Here is a 17,096-nt window from a genome sequence, read left to right as displayed (position 1 = left end):
TGATCTGATTGTGGAACCACATGGTTCTGTATATCACATGCTGGTTCCACTGTTTGACATGCAAGTAATCCTGTGTTGTAACTTCACCAGGTTGACAGTTCATTTTTAGGTACCCTCCTGCACACTCCTTTAAACCAGGATTGATCCCTCAGCTGAATGGTAATGGTAGAGTTTGGATTATGCAGGGCCATGTGGTTATAGATTGTGGTTGAATACAATTCTGCTGCTGATGACTCACAGTGCCTCATGGATGCCCATTTTTGAGCTGCTAGATCAATTCTGGATCTATTCCATTTAATGCTTATACAACATGACGGAGGGTATGCTCAAATGTAGATAGGCCTTTGTCTTCACGCGAACTGTGTGGTGCTCACTCCTACCTGTATTATTCAGGACTGGTGCATCTGTGACAGGTAGATTGGTGAGGACAAGGTCTAGTTTATTATTTTTTTTTCTCTGGTTGGTTCCCTCACCACCTGTCGCAGGACTATTCTGCAGATATGTCTTTTAGTTTCTATAAAGAATGCCATCAGGAAACTGAAATAGTACTTAGGTGCTTTGGGCCATTCTAGAGAAGGTTTCCAGCATTGTAAAAGCATATTATTTGAACATGCAAATTAGGAGCAGGTGTAGGTCATTTGGCACCTCAAGCCTGCTCTGCCATTCAGTAAGTTCTGGCTGATCTGATTGTGACCTCATCTCCACGTTCCATATACCCCGATAACCTTTGACTCCCTTGTTAGTCAAGAATCTATCTAGCTTTGCCTTAAAAACATTCAATGACCCTGCCTTTCTCCAGGGAAGAGAGTTCCAAAGACCAGTGACCCTCTGGGAGGAAAAAAGTTCTTCTCAACTGTCTTAAATGGGAGATTTCTTATTTTTCAACTGTGCCCCTTAATTCTAGTCTCTTTCACAAGGGGATACATCCTTTCAGCATCCACCCTGCCAAGTCCCCTCTGGATCTTTTATGTTTCATTAAGATCATCTCTCGTTTTTCTTTACAGCCTAATAGATACAGGCCTAGCCTGTCCAACCTTTCCTCATAAGATAGTCTCAGGTATCAGTTGAGTGAACCTTCTCTGAACTGCTTCTAACACATTTATATCTTTTTTTAAATAAGGAAACCAAACTGTATACAACACTCCAGATGTGGTCTCATCAACACTCTATACAAATGTAGCAAAATTTTCCTACTTTTATATTCCATTCCCCTTGTAATAAATTACAACATTCCATTTGCCTTCCTAATCACTTGCTTTATCTCCATACTAACTTCTTGTGATTCGTGTACCAGGACACTCAGATCCATCTGTACCTTCGAGTTCTGCAATCTCTCTCTATTTAAATAATAGGTTATTTTTCAATTCTTCCCGCCAAAGTGGACAAGTTCACTTTTTCACACATGAGACTCCATCTGCCAAAATTTTGCCCACTCGCTTAACTTATTTATATCCCTTTGCAGACACCTTATGTCCTCTTCACAGCTTACTTCTCTCCTATTTTTGTAATCAGCGTTCAGTCCCTTCGTCCCAGTCACTGATATAAATTGTAAATGGTTGAGGCCCTAGCACTGTGGCACTCGTCATATCTTGCAATCTGAAAATGTCGCATTGATATTAAAATAACTGGCCAGTAGTTTCCTGATTTCTGTCTCCTTAATTTCTTGAATAGAGGAGACATGTTTGCTTTTTTCCAATCTGAAGGATCATTTCCAGATCTGGGGAATTTTGGAAAATTAAAACTAATGCATCAACTATATCAGCAGCCACTTCTTTTAAGACTGTAAGATGAAGACTATCAGGGCCTGGGCCCTTGTCAGCTTTTAGTTCTAATAATTTTCTTATTATGGTCATTGTAGTTGTTTTAAGTATTTCTGGCTAGCTTTCTCTCTTATTTTAATTTCTCCCTCCTTACTAATCTTGTAGCCATTCTTTGCTGTTCTTTATATTCTGCCCAATCTTCTGACCTGCCATTCATCTTTGTGGAATTATATGTTTTTTCTTTCAATTTAATATTAACTTTAACTTCTTAGTTAGCCACAGGTGGTGCATTCTTCCCTTAGAGCTTTTTTTTCTTACTGGAATGTATTTTTTCTGAGTATTCTGAAATATCATCTTAAATGTTTGCTACTTCAACTCTGCTGACCTATCCCTTTTGTTAGGAAATAGAGACAGTTTAAGTAAGTTTTATATTTGTATGTGTGGGTGTTAGGAATCAGTTCTAGCTTTAAAGTTTAAGCTTGATTTGTAATTCTGTATTTGTGTGTTAAGAAAAGGTCAAGTTGAGTTTTAGTTTCACTTTAAAAGGTGCCTGCATTTCCAATGAATTTCACAACTCTTGAGAAGTTAAGCAAGCACAAGAGTAGAAAAGTTGTGCTGTTGCCTAGCAACAGGGGTCCAGAGAGGCAGGCCCCACTCACACAAACACTAAACAAGCAGCAGTTTTGGGTTCAGTTGGGAATAGCTGCCTTCATTATGAGGTCATTAATTAATCCTGTCTCATTACACATTACAAGATCTAGTATAGCCTGCTCTTGGTTGGTGCTAGAATGTGCTGCTCCAAGAAATTGTCCCAAAAACACTCTTATGAACTCGTCATTCAGGCTATCTTCACAGCCTGATTCTCCCATTCTATATGTAGATTAAAATCACCCATGATTATCACTGTAACTTTCTCACAAGCCCTCATTATTTCCTCCCTTATACCCCGTTCTACAGTGTGGTTACTGTTATGGACCTATAAACCACTCCCGTAAGTGATTTACCTATGACTATTTCTCATCTCTCCCCAAACTGATTCTACATCTTGATTTCCAGAACTAAGGTCATCTCTTTCTATATTGTATCAGTGTCATCCTTAATTAACAGAGCTAGCCCTCCACCTTATCCTAATTTCCTCACCTTTCTAAATGTCATGTACCCTTGAATATTCAGGTCCCAGTCTGTCATCCTGCAGCCATACCTCTGTAATGGCCATCAAATCATTCATATTTATTTCTATTTGCTGTCATTTCATCTGTTTTGCTATTAATGCTACATACATTCAGGCACAGAGTTTTTAGTTCTGTCTTTTTACTATCTTTGGAACCTCTAGCTTTATTTGTTGGTGCACTCATAGATTTGTACACTCTGTTCCTTCCTACCACACTGATTATCTTTTCCCTTATTCCAACCCTGCTCTCTTGCCTTTTTTGCCTCTCTTGCTCTTTTCTATTTAATTTATTGCATCTTCCCAAACTTGATCCCTCTCCCCCACTATTTAGTTTAAAGCCCTCTCTACCGCTCTAGTTAGACGACTCGCCAGAACATTCATCCCAGCGCTGTTCAGTTGGAGACTGTCCCAACAGTAGAGCTCCCACTTTCCCCAATACTGTGCCAGTGCCCCTTGGATGGAAACCCATGCTAATCTTTGAGCCATGCATTTAGCTCTTTAATCCTATTACCCTACACCAATTTGCTCATGGCTTTGGTAGTAATCTAGAGATTATTACCTTTTGAGGTTCTGCTTTTTAATTAGGCCCCTAGCTTCTCATGCTCCCTCAGAACCTTTTTCCTAGTTCTACCTATGTTGTTGGTACCTAAGTGGACCACAACCACTGGATCCTACCCCTCCTCCTACAAGTTCCTCTCCAACCCAAAGCAGATGCCCCAAACCCTGGCACTGGGCAAGCAAGACAGCCAGCTGGACTCTCACTCTTGGCTGTAGAGAACTGTGACTATGCCCCCTGACTATACTGTCCCCTGCTACCAATATATTCACATTAACTGGCCCTGCTTGAATGGCTTCCTGTACCATGGTGCCTTGGTCAGTTTACTTATCCACCCTGCAACCACCACTTTCATCCATACAGGTTGCAAGACCCTTGAACCTGTTGGACAATTAGAAAGGCTGAGGCACCTCTACTTCTACCTTCTGGGTCCCCAGACCTGCTTCACTCGCAGTCACACCCTCCTTCTCTGACCACTGACCAAATTAGAAGAGTCTATTCTAAGGCTGCCTCCTAGTACAAAGTGTCCAGGTAAACTTTCTTCCTCCCTGATGCATCAGTGTCTGCACCTCGTCGTCCAGCTCAATAACTCTGAGCCGAAGCTCCTCAAGCCGCAGACACTTACTGCAGATCTGTTTGCCCTAGATCACATCAGCTCCAACACATCACCTGCCCTACCATCTTTATTATGTTAATTTATAATTAATAAACACTGCTGCTCCCAATTACCCTTACTACTGATAGTAAACTTTACAAATAATAAAACATTACAATTTCTAATAAAATACACAGGATTTGAAGATAAATGAGCAAAATATTCACCATTTATCTGTTCTCAGGACCTGACCACACTGCTTTTGTGCCACAGACTGGATTGGATAGCTCTTCTAGGTACTGCTGATTGCCTCCCAGCAGAATATATTTCTCCTGGACTCTATTGATCATTGTTTTGAATATTTCATGTATGTATAGAAGTGGTTCTATTTCAGAGTGCCACAGCCAAAATTAAATCACCACTCTCAGCAATTTTGTTGATGTAAGGCTGCTCTTGTGGCACAGGTCTGTCCCCTTTGGAGCAGGGCATACTGTAGTGAGATAAGTATCAAATGTGGCACAGTGCTTTGGTTAATAGTGTGATACACTCCTATTCTCATAGTACAAGTGGAGCCTGTGCGTCCAAGTGCAATTAAGCAAATCTTGTGGAGAGGAGGTGGAGGGAGGGCATTAAAATCTTGGGAAATAGACATTCCTGGGCTATTTTGAGATGTATCCTAGCAGTACTGGAACAGATCGCCCTCTGATGTAGGTAATGAAAGTCCAAAAGTTAGAGAACAGTGATAAAATATTGATTCATGTCCCCAAACCATACGGTTGTATTGGGGTATTGAATTAATGCATGTGCACAGACCTTGCCTTTTCATAGAATTGTAGAATGGTTACAGCACAGGATGAAACCTTGTGGCCCATTTAAATAGACCAGTAGATCTGATCAAGAGGCAGAGGACTCAGATTTAAAGTGATTGGCAAAAGAAGCAGCATGTATTTAGGATACGGAATATGGAAGAGCAGCCGACCTTGTCCCACTCCCTGCCTTTTCCCCATAGCCCTGCAATTTTTTTTGCTTCAGATAATTATCCAATTCTCTTCAAAGGTCTTGATTAAAAGTACCTGCTTCACACACTCAGGCAGAGCATTCCGTATCCTAAATACATGCTGCTTCTTTTGCCAATCACTTTAAATCTGAGTCCTCTGCCTCTTGAACAGATCTACTGGTCTATTTAAATGGCGCAGCATGGCATCTGCATTTGCTTATAGAATGACCACTGTACTCCAGAAAGTAACATTTCCTGCAATTTGATATTGCTATATAAATCCAAGTGTTGTTCTTTAGAATGATACCGAAATGTGACTGTAGGCTTCAGAGTTAAATTAAATCCATAACTTGAATTACTAACTATACTACTAAACGATAGTAATCCAGAGACCCAAGGTAATGCTCTGGGGACCCAGGTTTGAATGGCAGATGTTGGAATTTGAATTCAATAAAAATCAGCAATTAAAAAAATTTAATGATGACCATTGGCAGTTGCTGTAAAAACCCATCTGGTTCACTAATGTCCTTTTAGGGAAGGAAATCTGCTGTCCTTACCTGGCCTGGCCTACACGTGACTCCAGACCCACAGCAATGTGGTTGACTCTTAAATGCCCTCTGAAAGAGGGCAACCAAGGATGGGTAATAAATGCTGGCCTGGCTAGCGAGGCCCACATCCCATGAACGAGTAAAAGAAAGATGTGATAAATATTATCTAAACAGTAAGAGATTGCAGAGCTCTGAGGTTCAGAGGGATCTGGGTGTCCTAGTGCATGAATCACAAAAGATGAATATGCAGCTGCAGCAAGTAATCAGCAAAGTTACTAGAATGTTGTTATTATGAGGGGAATTGAATACAAGAGTAGGGAGGTTATGCTCCAGCTATACAGGGCATTGGTGAGATCACATCTGGAATACTTTGTATGGCATTGGTCTCCTTATTTAAAGAAAGATGTAAATGCATTATAAGCAGTTCAGAGAAGGTTTATTAGGTTAATGCCTGGAATCAGCGTGTTGCCTTATGAGGAAAGGTTGGACAGGCTCGGCTTGTATCTGCTGGACTTTAGAAGAGTAAGAGGTGACTTGATTGAAACATATAAGATCCTGAGGGGACTTGACAGGATGGATGTAGAGAGGATGTTTCTTCTTATTGGAGAATCTAGAACCCGGGGTCACTGTTTTAAAATAAGGGGTCGCCCATTTAGTACAAAGATGAGGAAATTTTTTTCTCAGCCTTGAGTGTCTTTGGAATTCTCTTCCTCAAAAAGTGGTTGAGGGAGCGTCCTTGAATATCTTTAAAGCAGAAGCAGATGGATTCTTAATAAGCAAGGGGGTGAAAGGTTATCAGGGCTGGCAGGAATGTGAAGTTCAGGTTAAAATCAGATCAGCCATGATCTTATTGAATGGTGAAGAATGTTCAAGGGGCCAAGTGGCCTACTCCTCCTAATTCATATGTTCATCATAAATTCTGAAAAATACTGGATCCCCAGTTAAACATGTATCATGTTCAAAGATTTAAAATGTTGTATTTCTTTAAATTCAGGAAATTGCTATATATTTTTAATGGAACTCCATTGAAGTCACTTTTTGAATTATGGCCTTACTCTATTCTGTACAGTTTGTGGCATTATCTAGCCTAGCAGCATATGCACAATGAAAGAAGTAACATTGCTATTTTACAAAAAATATGCAGATTGAGAATTTGATTTTTTTTCTCTCGATAATTTTCTCTTCTCTCCTGAAAGTGTTTTCTTGCTAAGGCATGTTTTCACAAGTGTTGTTTATCATCTAGAACCTCAACCATGGCTTTTGTTTATTAATGAACTTTGCCTGTGAATGTTGTTGAGCTATTTGCTTAGCCTCATCTTAGCCACATTCAGGCATTTTCAGCACAAGTTACTGGATAATGTCAGGCCAGGAACTTATGCTGTTTTTTCTCTTCTTCACTGCCCCCCTAATCTGATGCAGCTGTGATCAACTAATGCACCACAAACCAAGAATCCAGCCTCTGACCTTCCTGATCTGTTGTAGCTCTGCAGTCTAGATAAACCCACTGAGCCAATGAGGGATCAGTGGCACTTATTTAACAAGGAGAAAATTGTAATTTTAAAAAAAATGTTATATATGTTCATTTTTATCATTTTGCTGGATAAGTTAGTATTGGTTTGAGACTTTCTTTTGCACTGCACTTGAATTGCCTAATGGAGGCATTTTGTCTGTCCATCCCCACAGCACCGCAGTCTCAACCTTCAAGGATTTTGAACTGGTGTCGGCTCAGCAGCGCCCTGATGCAGTGCTCCGGAGGCGATTCAGAGAACAGCTCCAGCAAGAACCCAGAACAAGTGCGATTGTGACAATAACAGGGACCAGGAGGTTGATAAAACTGGCAGTGATGGGGCTGACTGTGGCACTGGGGGCAGCAGCCTATGCAGTAGTCAATACTGCACTGGAATGGGCACCAAAGTTTGAACTGCAACTTTTTCCTTGAGAAGGAAGAACATTTTTAGCCACTTTACAAATCCCCAACTACATATTGAGGGTGGGACACACTACTTTTCTTTGTCATCGCCTTTTATTTTTAGTTTAAAATGTGTCATTAAAGACTGCAAGCAGGATAAAATACACTGAGTTAAGGGTTAGATTGGGTTGAACACTAACCTTTTGTTTGCTATTTGGTGAATGATTAACACCAACATAAAGCTGCAATATATTGCAGAATATCCATTTTGCTGTCACCTTTTTTAAAAAAAATAAAATCTTGAGATATTGACCCATTTTAAAACCTACTGCCACTAAGTGATACAGTATGAATTTGTACCGCTGAGTTCTCATATAGTGTGTTGCCAATCTCAGTCACATTATCATTGCCAATCTCAGTCACATTATCAAGGAAAGGAAGTGAATTTGCGTTGATGAGCAACATTGAAGAGGTATCCTGGCCAACTTCTGTCCATTCCTAGGAGGCTGGAGAGCTATTTTAGGCAGTAGCTTGACCGAATTAATTTATCTGCCCTCTCCATTAGAATGTTTGGCTGAAGTGGAAAATCCATGTCAAGCCACGAAAATGGTCCATTACATTTGCAGTAGTTAACATCTTTATTCCACTTGTTACTTAACCTAATTTTGGGATTGATGTATTGTAATATAACTTTTTGAACACTCCTTTCTGAAAGGTCTGGTTTTGACCCTAGCTAAAAGAGAGCAGACGAAGTTCCATCTCTGGAGATTGATGAAAACCATCTGGTTCACATTCTCCCTGCATAATTGGCAAAGTATCATGTTGTAGTGAATGTGACTGATTTGAAAATGATTTCCATGGAATTAGCTGGCCTCTCAGATTGGCACCAATGGAGTGGTACTGTTGGCTGCGTAAGAGCCTGACTGTGGTTCCTGCTCCATTATGCAATGCAGTGATTTCTGCTGTAGTGTTCAAGTTGGATGGAATGAGACTTAGCTGAGCTGCCTTTTCTTACTTGATTGGAATACCAACATTCATCATTATGTTGGAATACCAATATGCAACATTAATAAAGAATGGTCACTTTGCTATTGCCTTGATGCTGCACCACAGTGGGCGTCAACACCTTGAAAAGGGCAGAAAATAGTTTTTTTTTGAAAAAAGCTCATCCATTCGTGGAATTAAGTCACAGGACAAAAGCTCTCAATTCTGACACTTAGCTCCACCATCCTGAAGTATGGATAATAAAAGTATTTGAGTCTAGCAGGGGGAGCGGTGCAGGGTTTTGGGTTTCAGATAGATGATCAGCCCATGTGTAGACAGGATGAGTTTGGTATGCCAGTCAATTGATGAACTTCTTGAGTGGCATTCCCTCAGGATAGTTATACTTCTGTCTTTTTTTTTCTGTTCTCCCTTTACTACTCCAAATTGTCCTGCTTTTAGCAGTGCTTACATGCACCTAGGTGACTAGGTTTTTCAACTATCGCCTGCAGGGTACAATAGCTTTTCTCTTCGTTCAGCTACCCTGAACATGTTTATATTAAAAACCAGAAAAACATCTTGAAGTAAAGGTGAAAAGTACGACTGGTTGGATCACTTCAAGACCAATTATTATATTTTTGTAAATATGGAGAGTCATTGCATGCAAATGATTAGCAGGATCTGTTCAAAATAAGTGACACATGCATACAGGCTTAATATCCAAGTGTTTCATTAATACGCCACTGTTACAAGCAGCCCGTCAGAAACTTCTTTTAATTGTAATATATTGCAGCCTTAATATATGGTGAGTCAGCCACACTAACCTCAGTACAAGGCTTCTTAATTTGTATAGTTAGCCCTTATAAGGCTATGTTGCTAGAGACTCTGGTATGAAGAAATTATGTCTTGATAATGTACTGTTAGCCTTGATATGCAATACACAAAAATTTAACCCTGACACCTGGTTTTCTCAGTTACAAGATTTATTCATAGCTCTGTGAAGGTACCCAATGGCAACTTATAGAATTGACAGTGACAAAAGGAACTGCATTTGTACAGTTATTTGTTTTAATTTTTCTTTCACCTTTACTTTCCACTCTTAATGTTGCGGTACGAGTCACCTTTTGTTGGGGGCCTCAGAGGTACTTGGATCATGAACTTCTTGCATAGTAGTGAGGGACTGATATGAGTTGCTTTTTCCCCTCATGCTGGTCATCTCCGAGTGCCTTAGCTGAGATGGGGAACTCTGGATGAGAAGAGCCTGCATGCTGTTACACCATGGACACAATCTCTATAGTAAATGAGATACTAGTGACCTAAGATAACCAATATTATCCATACGTTCTGGCACCCCACTCTTGGTCTCTTGATTTGTTAGTTGAGCATGAAGTTCACAGTTAATGGTTTAGCTGCAGTAGCACAATGTTTTGTCAGATCAGTGGTAACTTGGATTCCAGATAAAATCTGGATTGGGTTATTGTTGTAATTGATTATTGTTTTGGGTTTAAGAAAGAATTTTTTAGTTATCTTTACATTGCAAATTTTACAAGAGGAGAAAAGGCCATTAATTGAATAGATGTGTCTCTCTTACAAACATCAGTTAGTTGTTTTATTGAGTCGACCCTTTCACCCTGATGTTTGAATCCATTTCTGTCTGTCAGATTTGGGATCACTTTCTACCAAAATAGATAGTTAATACCTTAGGATGTCTAATATTGGGCCAGATCTAATGAAGCTATCATATTGAGAGAGTTTAATTAACTGTAGTGTCGTAAGCTGAAGTATAATGAATTTTCTTTGTGTCGCATTCTCTAATGGGTAAGTGTTTTCTGGTGACACCATGCTTGCTTCTAAATCTCTTGGTATTTTTTAAATCTGTTGTCATTTCTCCCAGCTCTTTCCTTCTGCAGTGACTTATTCTACAGCAACTTTCACTGTGAAATATAGATTTTATTACTTGATTTTCTTTGGGTCAGATTCAAGTATTAAAATTAAGATTGTAAATTCCTTCCCGCTGTTAACTATTTAAGTTTCGGGGTATATGGTTTCAGTTCCAGTATGTGCTAAGTTAGCTGATTTCTGCCAGGCCAGTGGAAACTGCTCCATCCTCCTTGCCATCCAATAACCTTTGCTGAAAGTGTACGTGTGGGATTTTGCTGAATATTGCATAAGGTTTGATTGTGATGCCCCTACAGCTAAATGCTTTGTAAACTTGCACTGGCAAAAAAAAAATAAATGAACAACAGTTGCAGGTAGGGAGTTGGGAAGGGTGCTGGTGAAATTGTGCCCTAGCAAGGGCAGAGGAGAACATTATTCTGAAGGAAGGAAGAAAATCCATCAGGTTGCTCGTTCTATATCTTAAAACAGCCATAGCAGCCACTGGAATAGTTATGAGATAGAATAATTGTACATACGTTACTTTTAGAATATCTTCACATTCTAAGCTACAAGAGGATGCTCAAAAGAGTTAACTGAATTCATAGCAATGCATTTCTACAATGTACTGTGTATTTAGTTGAAAGAATTGTGTATTTGGTCATGAAATATTTTATATTTTCATTTATCACATCCAAAATACTGCAGCTCACTATTATTGAAGTCCAGTGCTTACCTTGCGGGATCGGGACAGACATTCTGCACAGGTGACATCCACCAGAATTTTGTTTCTCACTGATATTGGAAGGAACAGTGATGAATGAACTACAGTGGGAGCTTAATGTCCATATGCTCCAGTGGAATGATCAGATAAATCCTTGGTTCATTATCTCATCATCAACAAAGCAGCAGTCCCATTTTGGAGTGTTAATCCTAATTGTTAGTTAAAAGCTTGCTATGGAACTCAACCCAGAGCCTTGGAACCAGAATTTGAGTGCTCTCAGTTGAACCTAATTGAGGCCCACCAACATTCTCAGAAGTAGGCCAGAAAGGACAGTAGTTATGAGAGGATTTGGTGGCAGACTGTGAGGCTTTATAGCACTATAGTAGTGCAAAACACTGCAAATTATTTTTAGTCCTGGCACTTCATTTAAATGTAGTAGTGTATATTTTAAATAAATATTTGCATTTAACAGGGTATAGTGCAATGCTGTTCAAAGCTCACTGATTCAAGCCTGGCATTGTATTAATTGCTTATTGGTGCATGTTGGGATTTTTAACTACTTTAACCAGAAGGGATTTGGATATTTTTTTCATTCATGGGAATTCCAGGATTTTGACCTAACGACAGTGAAGGACCAGTGATGTATTTCCAAGTCAGGATGGTGAGTGGCTTGGAGAGGAACTTCCAGGTGGTAGTGTTCCCATCTATCTGCTGCCCTTGTCCTTCTAGATGGTAGTGGTCTTGGGTGTGAAAGCTCTGTCTAAGGAGCCTTGGTGAATTCCTGCAGTGCGTCTTGTAGATGGTACACACTGCTGCTACTGTGTGTTGGTGGTGGAGGGTATGAATCAAGTGGGCTCATTAACCTTCCCAAAGGTGACAATGGAGGCGGATGCGGATTTAGCAACTGCAGCAGCCCAATCACTGGAAGCCCAGACTCTTCGTCACAGACTTTCATGTTTATTTGGGTGTGGACCCGTTAGTCCTGGATGGTGTTGGGCTTCTTGAGTGTTGTTGGAGCTACGTTCAACCAGGAACGTGGGAAGTATTCCATCACACTCCTGACTTGTGCCTAGTAGATGGTGGGCAGGCTTTGGGGAGTGAGGAGGTGAGTTACTCACCACAGGATTCCTAGCCCCTGACCTCTTGTAGCCACAGTATTTGTCACGGGGCAATGGTTAGATTCTCTCTGGTCTGGCCCTTGTGTGGCACAAATGTTACTTGTCACTTGTCAGCCCAAGTCTTGATATTCTCCAGGTCTTTCTGCATTTGTACTGCTTCAGTATCTGAGTTATGAATGGTGCTGAACATTGCTCAATCATCAGCGAACTTCATTGATGAAGCAGCTGAAGATGGTTGGGTCGAGGACATGAGTTACTTTGAAGTATTGCTTTTATGATAAATTGAGTTCACAAATGTTTTGAATCCACCCTAAGACGTGTGTTGGAGCCATTCGGATGGAGGGGATTAGAATGTTAATGAGATCACCTGAAAGGTAATGAGCAGCATTTGAAACTGATCCTTAATGACCTGGAACAAATGGAGAGAGGTTGTTGAGCAGTCTCTGTCACCTAATATTGTTATGTTAGGATCAGTCCAGATAACAACAGGAGTTTATTTCAATGAGTCTACCTTTGGAAGGGGTGGGGGAAGCGATAGTGTGCCTAATTGATGTCTCTACTGACTAACCTCAGTCAAGGAAACAGTCAGAAACAAGATGATTAATCTTCTTGACCTGGAAAGCTTCAATGAAGGTGCAGAGCGACGCATGTCCTAAATCAGTTCGAAGACTATCAATTAACCCAGGGTGGTGACAAGTCTCTTTGTAAATGGAAGCTAGCCTAGGTTGAGATAGCTGGCCAGGTTTCAGAAATAGGACAAGTGTGGCATAATTTATTAACGAGAAGAGATACATAGTCAAGTCATATTCTGATGGCAATTGCTTCAAATGTTCCCTTAAAGATTGCTAAATAAAACTAGTGGATTTGCACCCAGCCTAGTCTAATTCGTGTATGAATCAGTCTGCCTTTGGGAAGCTGGACCAAACTCTCACAAGAACACGTGAAGTTTATGATATCCAGTTCATCTGACAAGGTAAGGGTGTCTCATTGTCAGACCACTAAGTTATACTATTATTTGTCTAAATCAGTGATTCCCAAACTGTGGATCATGACTCCAATTGGGGTGGCAGAAACAGCAAATGGGGTCATGTGAAACAAAATCACATTAACCTCCTTCCTTGAATTGTCCCAGTAGTGGGAAGTAACCGTTGGGATACTGAGCTATGCGGCTCTGATCAGGTGTGTATGATGTAACTACGCATCAGAGGTTTCCAGGAGCAGCGACAATGGAGGTGGATGTGGATATAGCTACACTAGCAGCCCGGTCGTTGGGAGCTTGGGATTTTCATCACAGACTTTCATATTTATACGTGACTTTCTACTTTGACCCTGATGCTCTATTTTGCTCCACCCCCTCTCTTCAACAGTACAAAACCCATCACATTTCTACCTCTTCAGCTCTGAAGAAGTCAAACAGACTGAAAACGTTAAGCTTGTTTCTTCACAGATGCTGCCAGACCTGAGTTTTTCCAGCATTTTCTGTTTTTATTTCATATTTATATAGTGATGATTAGATGGTGATCTATAATAGGTGAACTTTAATAATTAAATACTGATTGTTATTATGCTGTTTAATTGCTGTTTTTATTTTTGTTGGTGTCTGGGGTCATGCTAATTTTCAAGTGTTAAAATGGGGTAATAAAGGAAAATAGTTTGGCAAGTGTTGGTCTAGATCGCGAGTAGCAAAAGTAAACTGAGCATGGGGATTAGTGATACCAAGAAACCTTGGAATTTTCCTGGTTTTGTTGGGGGGGGGGGTGGTGGTGGTGTGGGCAGGGATGATGTTTGCCATTTCTCTGAAGGTTCATCCACAAATAACAAAACAACTTGACATTGTTTCCCCTAATGGTTTCCCTGTCCAAATTATGGCAAGAGAATTCCCGTGGAAATTCAAGGCAGGATATATAAAGCTGGCCTAACGTTTGTGGCACTTGCATTAGCCTCCCTCAAATGTTTAACCGCAGAGGTGCATGGCACTTAATGGATGATGCAAAGATACAGGCAGATCAGTTGGGTTAGAAAAATGCTTATTTGCCACCCACAATCGGCTCCCCGCCGCCATTTTAGGCGGGTGGGCCAATTAAGGCCTGCCCAGTGTAGACGTGAGCCGTAGCGTTCAGTACTACCTGTACGGGCGGAGGGAGGAGGGAAACTCGGGGCCAGTAGTCCTTCACATTGTGCCTCGGAGTTTGAACTGATATTGAAATTATTAAATAAATGGTTTAAGAATTTATTTAAGCATGTCCCCTCATGTGACCGTGTCATATGAGATGGGACATGTTTTTATATTTAGGAAAATTTTTTTATTTAATAAAAGCTTTAGGAAACCTCATCCTGCTCGTGGATGAGGTTCCCTAAAAAACATGAAGGCCGCTTGGCCTTTTCACCTGCCCGCCAACCTTATGATTGCAGGCCAGCGTTAACAATTATGTTAATTAATTCCTTAAATTCCTTAACAGGCCGTTTACATATTGGCGGGCATGCAGCCGACTCCAGCACGTGCCTGCCACATGAAACATTGTCGGGTAAAAATTTAGAAAGGAATGATCTTTCAGAGGCTTGTGTGACAGGAGGAACATACAGGGAATTTGAGCACAGAAATCAGAGTGTTGTCAGGATCTGGAACACTCTAACTGAAAAGCTATTTCCATAAATAATTTTGAAAGGGAGTTGGACAGGTATTTGAAAATCAGAAACTTAGAGGGTTACAGACAAAAAAGTAGAGATGTGGAACTAAATAGGACTGATATTTCAAAGAGCCAGCCCAGTACCCTTTCTACAACCTTTACATCTTCACTGAAGTGTGATGCATAGAATTATCCACCGTACTCAACCTGAGGCTTAACCAGTGATCTATAAAGTTCGAGCATAATCTTTTGTTTTTATATTTTGTTCCTCAATCACTACAAACCTAAGTAACCCACCTATTTTTAGCCATTTAATGTATCAAAAGCTCTTTAATTAGGCACAACCATGAGTTATTACAAAGAGTATCAACACTTTATTTATATTGATGAGTCACATGATGAATTTTATGACTCACGCCACACACCACCAACATGACATCTCTTATCATGTTTTTTCCTCGAAGAAAGAATATACTAATTTCCAGAGTTTTAAACCCCTGACCAAGGCCTAGCCACAATCCCATACTGTGGTAATGGTTCCTTATTTGGAGAACTCCGATGAGCCAAGCAGTTATCTGTCATGAAGAGATATTATAGACATTAATATCTCTTCATGATATATCACACTTTGTATTGTTTAAGCTCTAATGTGATCCTGGACCAAATAAGAGGTTAACAAGCTACTGATATAAGTAATGTAGCTGATGTCGTGAGTTGTCCCTTGCATATCAAATCTCCTTGTACAGCTCATCTCAAAAGTCAAGATAAGTTTGGAGGCACTCAGATGCCTCTGACTTGATCACACTTCTTACTGAACGATACACGCAATTGCTTCTGAATGGGATCATTCGCTGTTGCATGATTGAGTCATCAGCATGAACGTCCAACTGGGAGGGCTTCTCAATAATCCATTTCTTTCAGTTTATATGTAAAGTCTCAGGTGTTAACACCTGGCAGGCATGCTCTGCTCAGTGTACCTGCTCAGACCATCTTTTCTCCACTGATGCTTTCAGACGGAACTTTTGGTGTTTTAATAGTATTCTTTGAAACCACTTGGGGGTGCTGTTTAGTAGCTTGAGAACCAGTGGAAACATCCTTGCAGCATTTACCCTTTTAAGCCCCTTAACAATTTTTTATGTTTCAATGAAATCATATCTATCTTCTAAATTCTAGGGAATATAGTCCTATTTGATCCTCCACATGAGACAATTCCCTTATCTGTGAATCACCCTAGTGAATCTTCGTTACACTAATGGCAAGTATATCCTTCCTTAGGTAAAGAGACCCAAAGCCCTACACAGTACTGCTCTATCAATAGATTTGGACATCTCAGGAATATCGAGGGCTGTGTAGCCACAGTGCAACATAGGAAATTGGATCGTTGTGAAGGGTTAACTGTGGAGATGTTGATTTAAGAGAGTGAACAGTGTGCTTTGTTGCCCAGGGTAAGCAAGGGAAAAATGGGAGGGAAGTAATGTGTTTGTTATCTTGCTTATCCTACTGAGGATGTGGAACTTTTAAGTCCTGCGAGTGAAAGATTTGACAAGACACTTTTCCCATTAGTAGAGGGGCCAATAACCAGGGGGCAGAGATTTAAGGTAAGAGATAGAAAGCTAAGAAGGGGGAGTTGAGGGGAAAATTTTTCACCCAGAGGGTGATGGGAGTCTGGAACTCACTGCCTGAAAGGGTGGTTGAGTAAGAAACTCTCATAACATTTAAGAAGTACTTAGGTATTTACTTGCGTTGCCATAGCCTCCAGGGCTATGGGCCAAGCGCTGGAAAATGAGATTATTGTAGTCAGATCTTTGTTGACTGGCATGGACACAATGGGCCGAATGGCCTCCTTCTGTGCTGTAAATGTCTATAAGTCTATGCCAGCTTCCTCCAGGTGACTTGGTGGTATCCACACCCTGAGGAGTCTGTTTGTTCAATTGCACCCTTGGAGATATCGGATGTCGAAGAATGAAGTTTGCTGTCTTCTCTGCCATGGTGTAATGCCTGGCTGTTCTTCACCAATGTTACTAAAAAATTATTAGTAAGGGCATACGATGAAGTGGCTCCAGAGAAAAGTCAGAGCCGAGCGGTATTCCTGCTTTCCCTTCTTGTTTCCCAGTGTTCTGCTGAATAGTGCAGGCTGAACAGTCCATTGGAAAGGCTACGCATAAGTCTTTCTCATTTAGCTGCTTTAGGGGTTTTACACCAATGCTTGTACCAATAGATATGCAGGTGAACATA

The 17,096-nt window shown here is 40.5% G+C and overlaps 1 protein-coding gene across 2 annotated transcripts in view; it reads left to right on the top strand.

The window, feature by feature from the left end:
- The window catches only part of tbc1d20 (TBC1 domain family, member 20), a 47,954-nt gene extending 38,479 nt beyond the window's left edge, over nucleotides 1-9,475 (top strand). For both annotated transcript variants that reach the window (XM_041204781.1, XM_041204779.1), the window contains one exon: nucleotides 7,311-9,475. In XM_041204781.1, the coding sequence (XP_041060715.1) occupies nucleotides 7,311-7,566 (256 nt within the window). In that variant the 3' untranslated portion in view covers nucleotides 7,567-9,475. The remainder of the gene's footprint in view (nucleotides 1-7,310) is intronic.
- The last annotated feature ends 7,621 nt before the right edge of the window (nucleotides 9,476-17,096 follow it).

The sequence above is a fragment of the Carcharodon carcharias genome, chromosome 14 (assembly GCF_017639515.1).
Source record: "Carcharodon carcharias isolate sCarCar2 chromosome 14, sCarCar2.pri, whole genome shotgun sequence".
Taxonomy (NCBI): domain Eukaryota; kingdom Metazoa; phylum Chordata; class Chondrichthyes; order Lamniformes; family Lamnidae; genus Carcharodon; species Carcharodon carcharias.
Note: the sequence above shows the minus strand (reverse complement) of the source record. Positions and strands in the feature narration are given on the sequence as shown.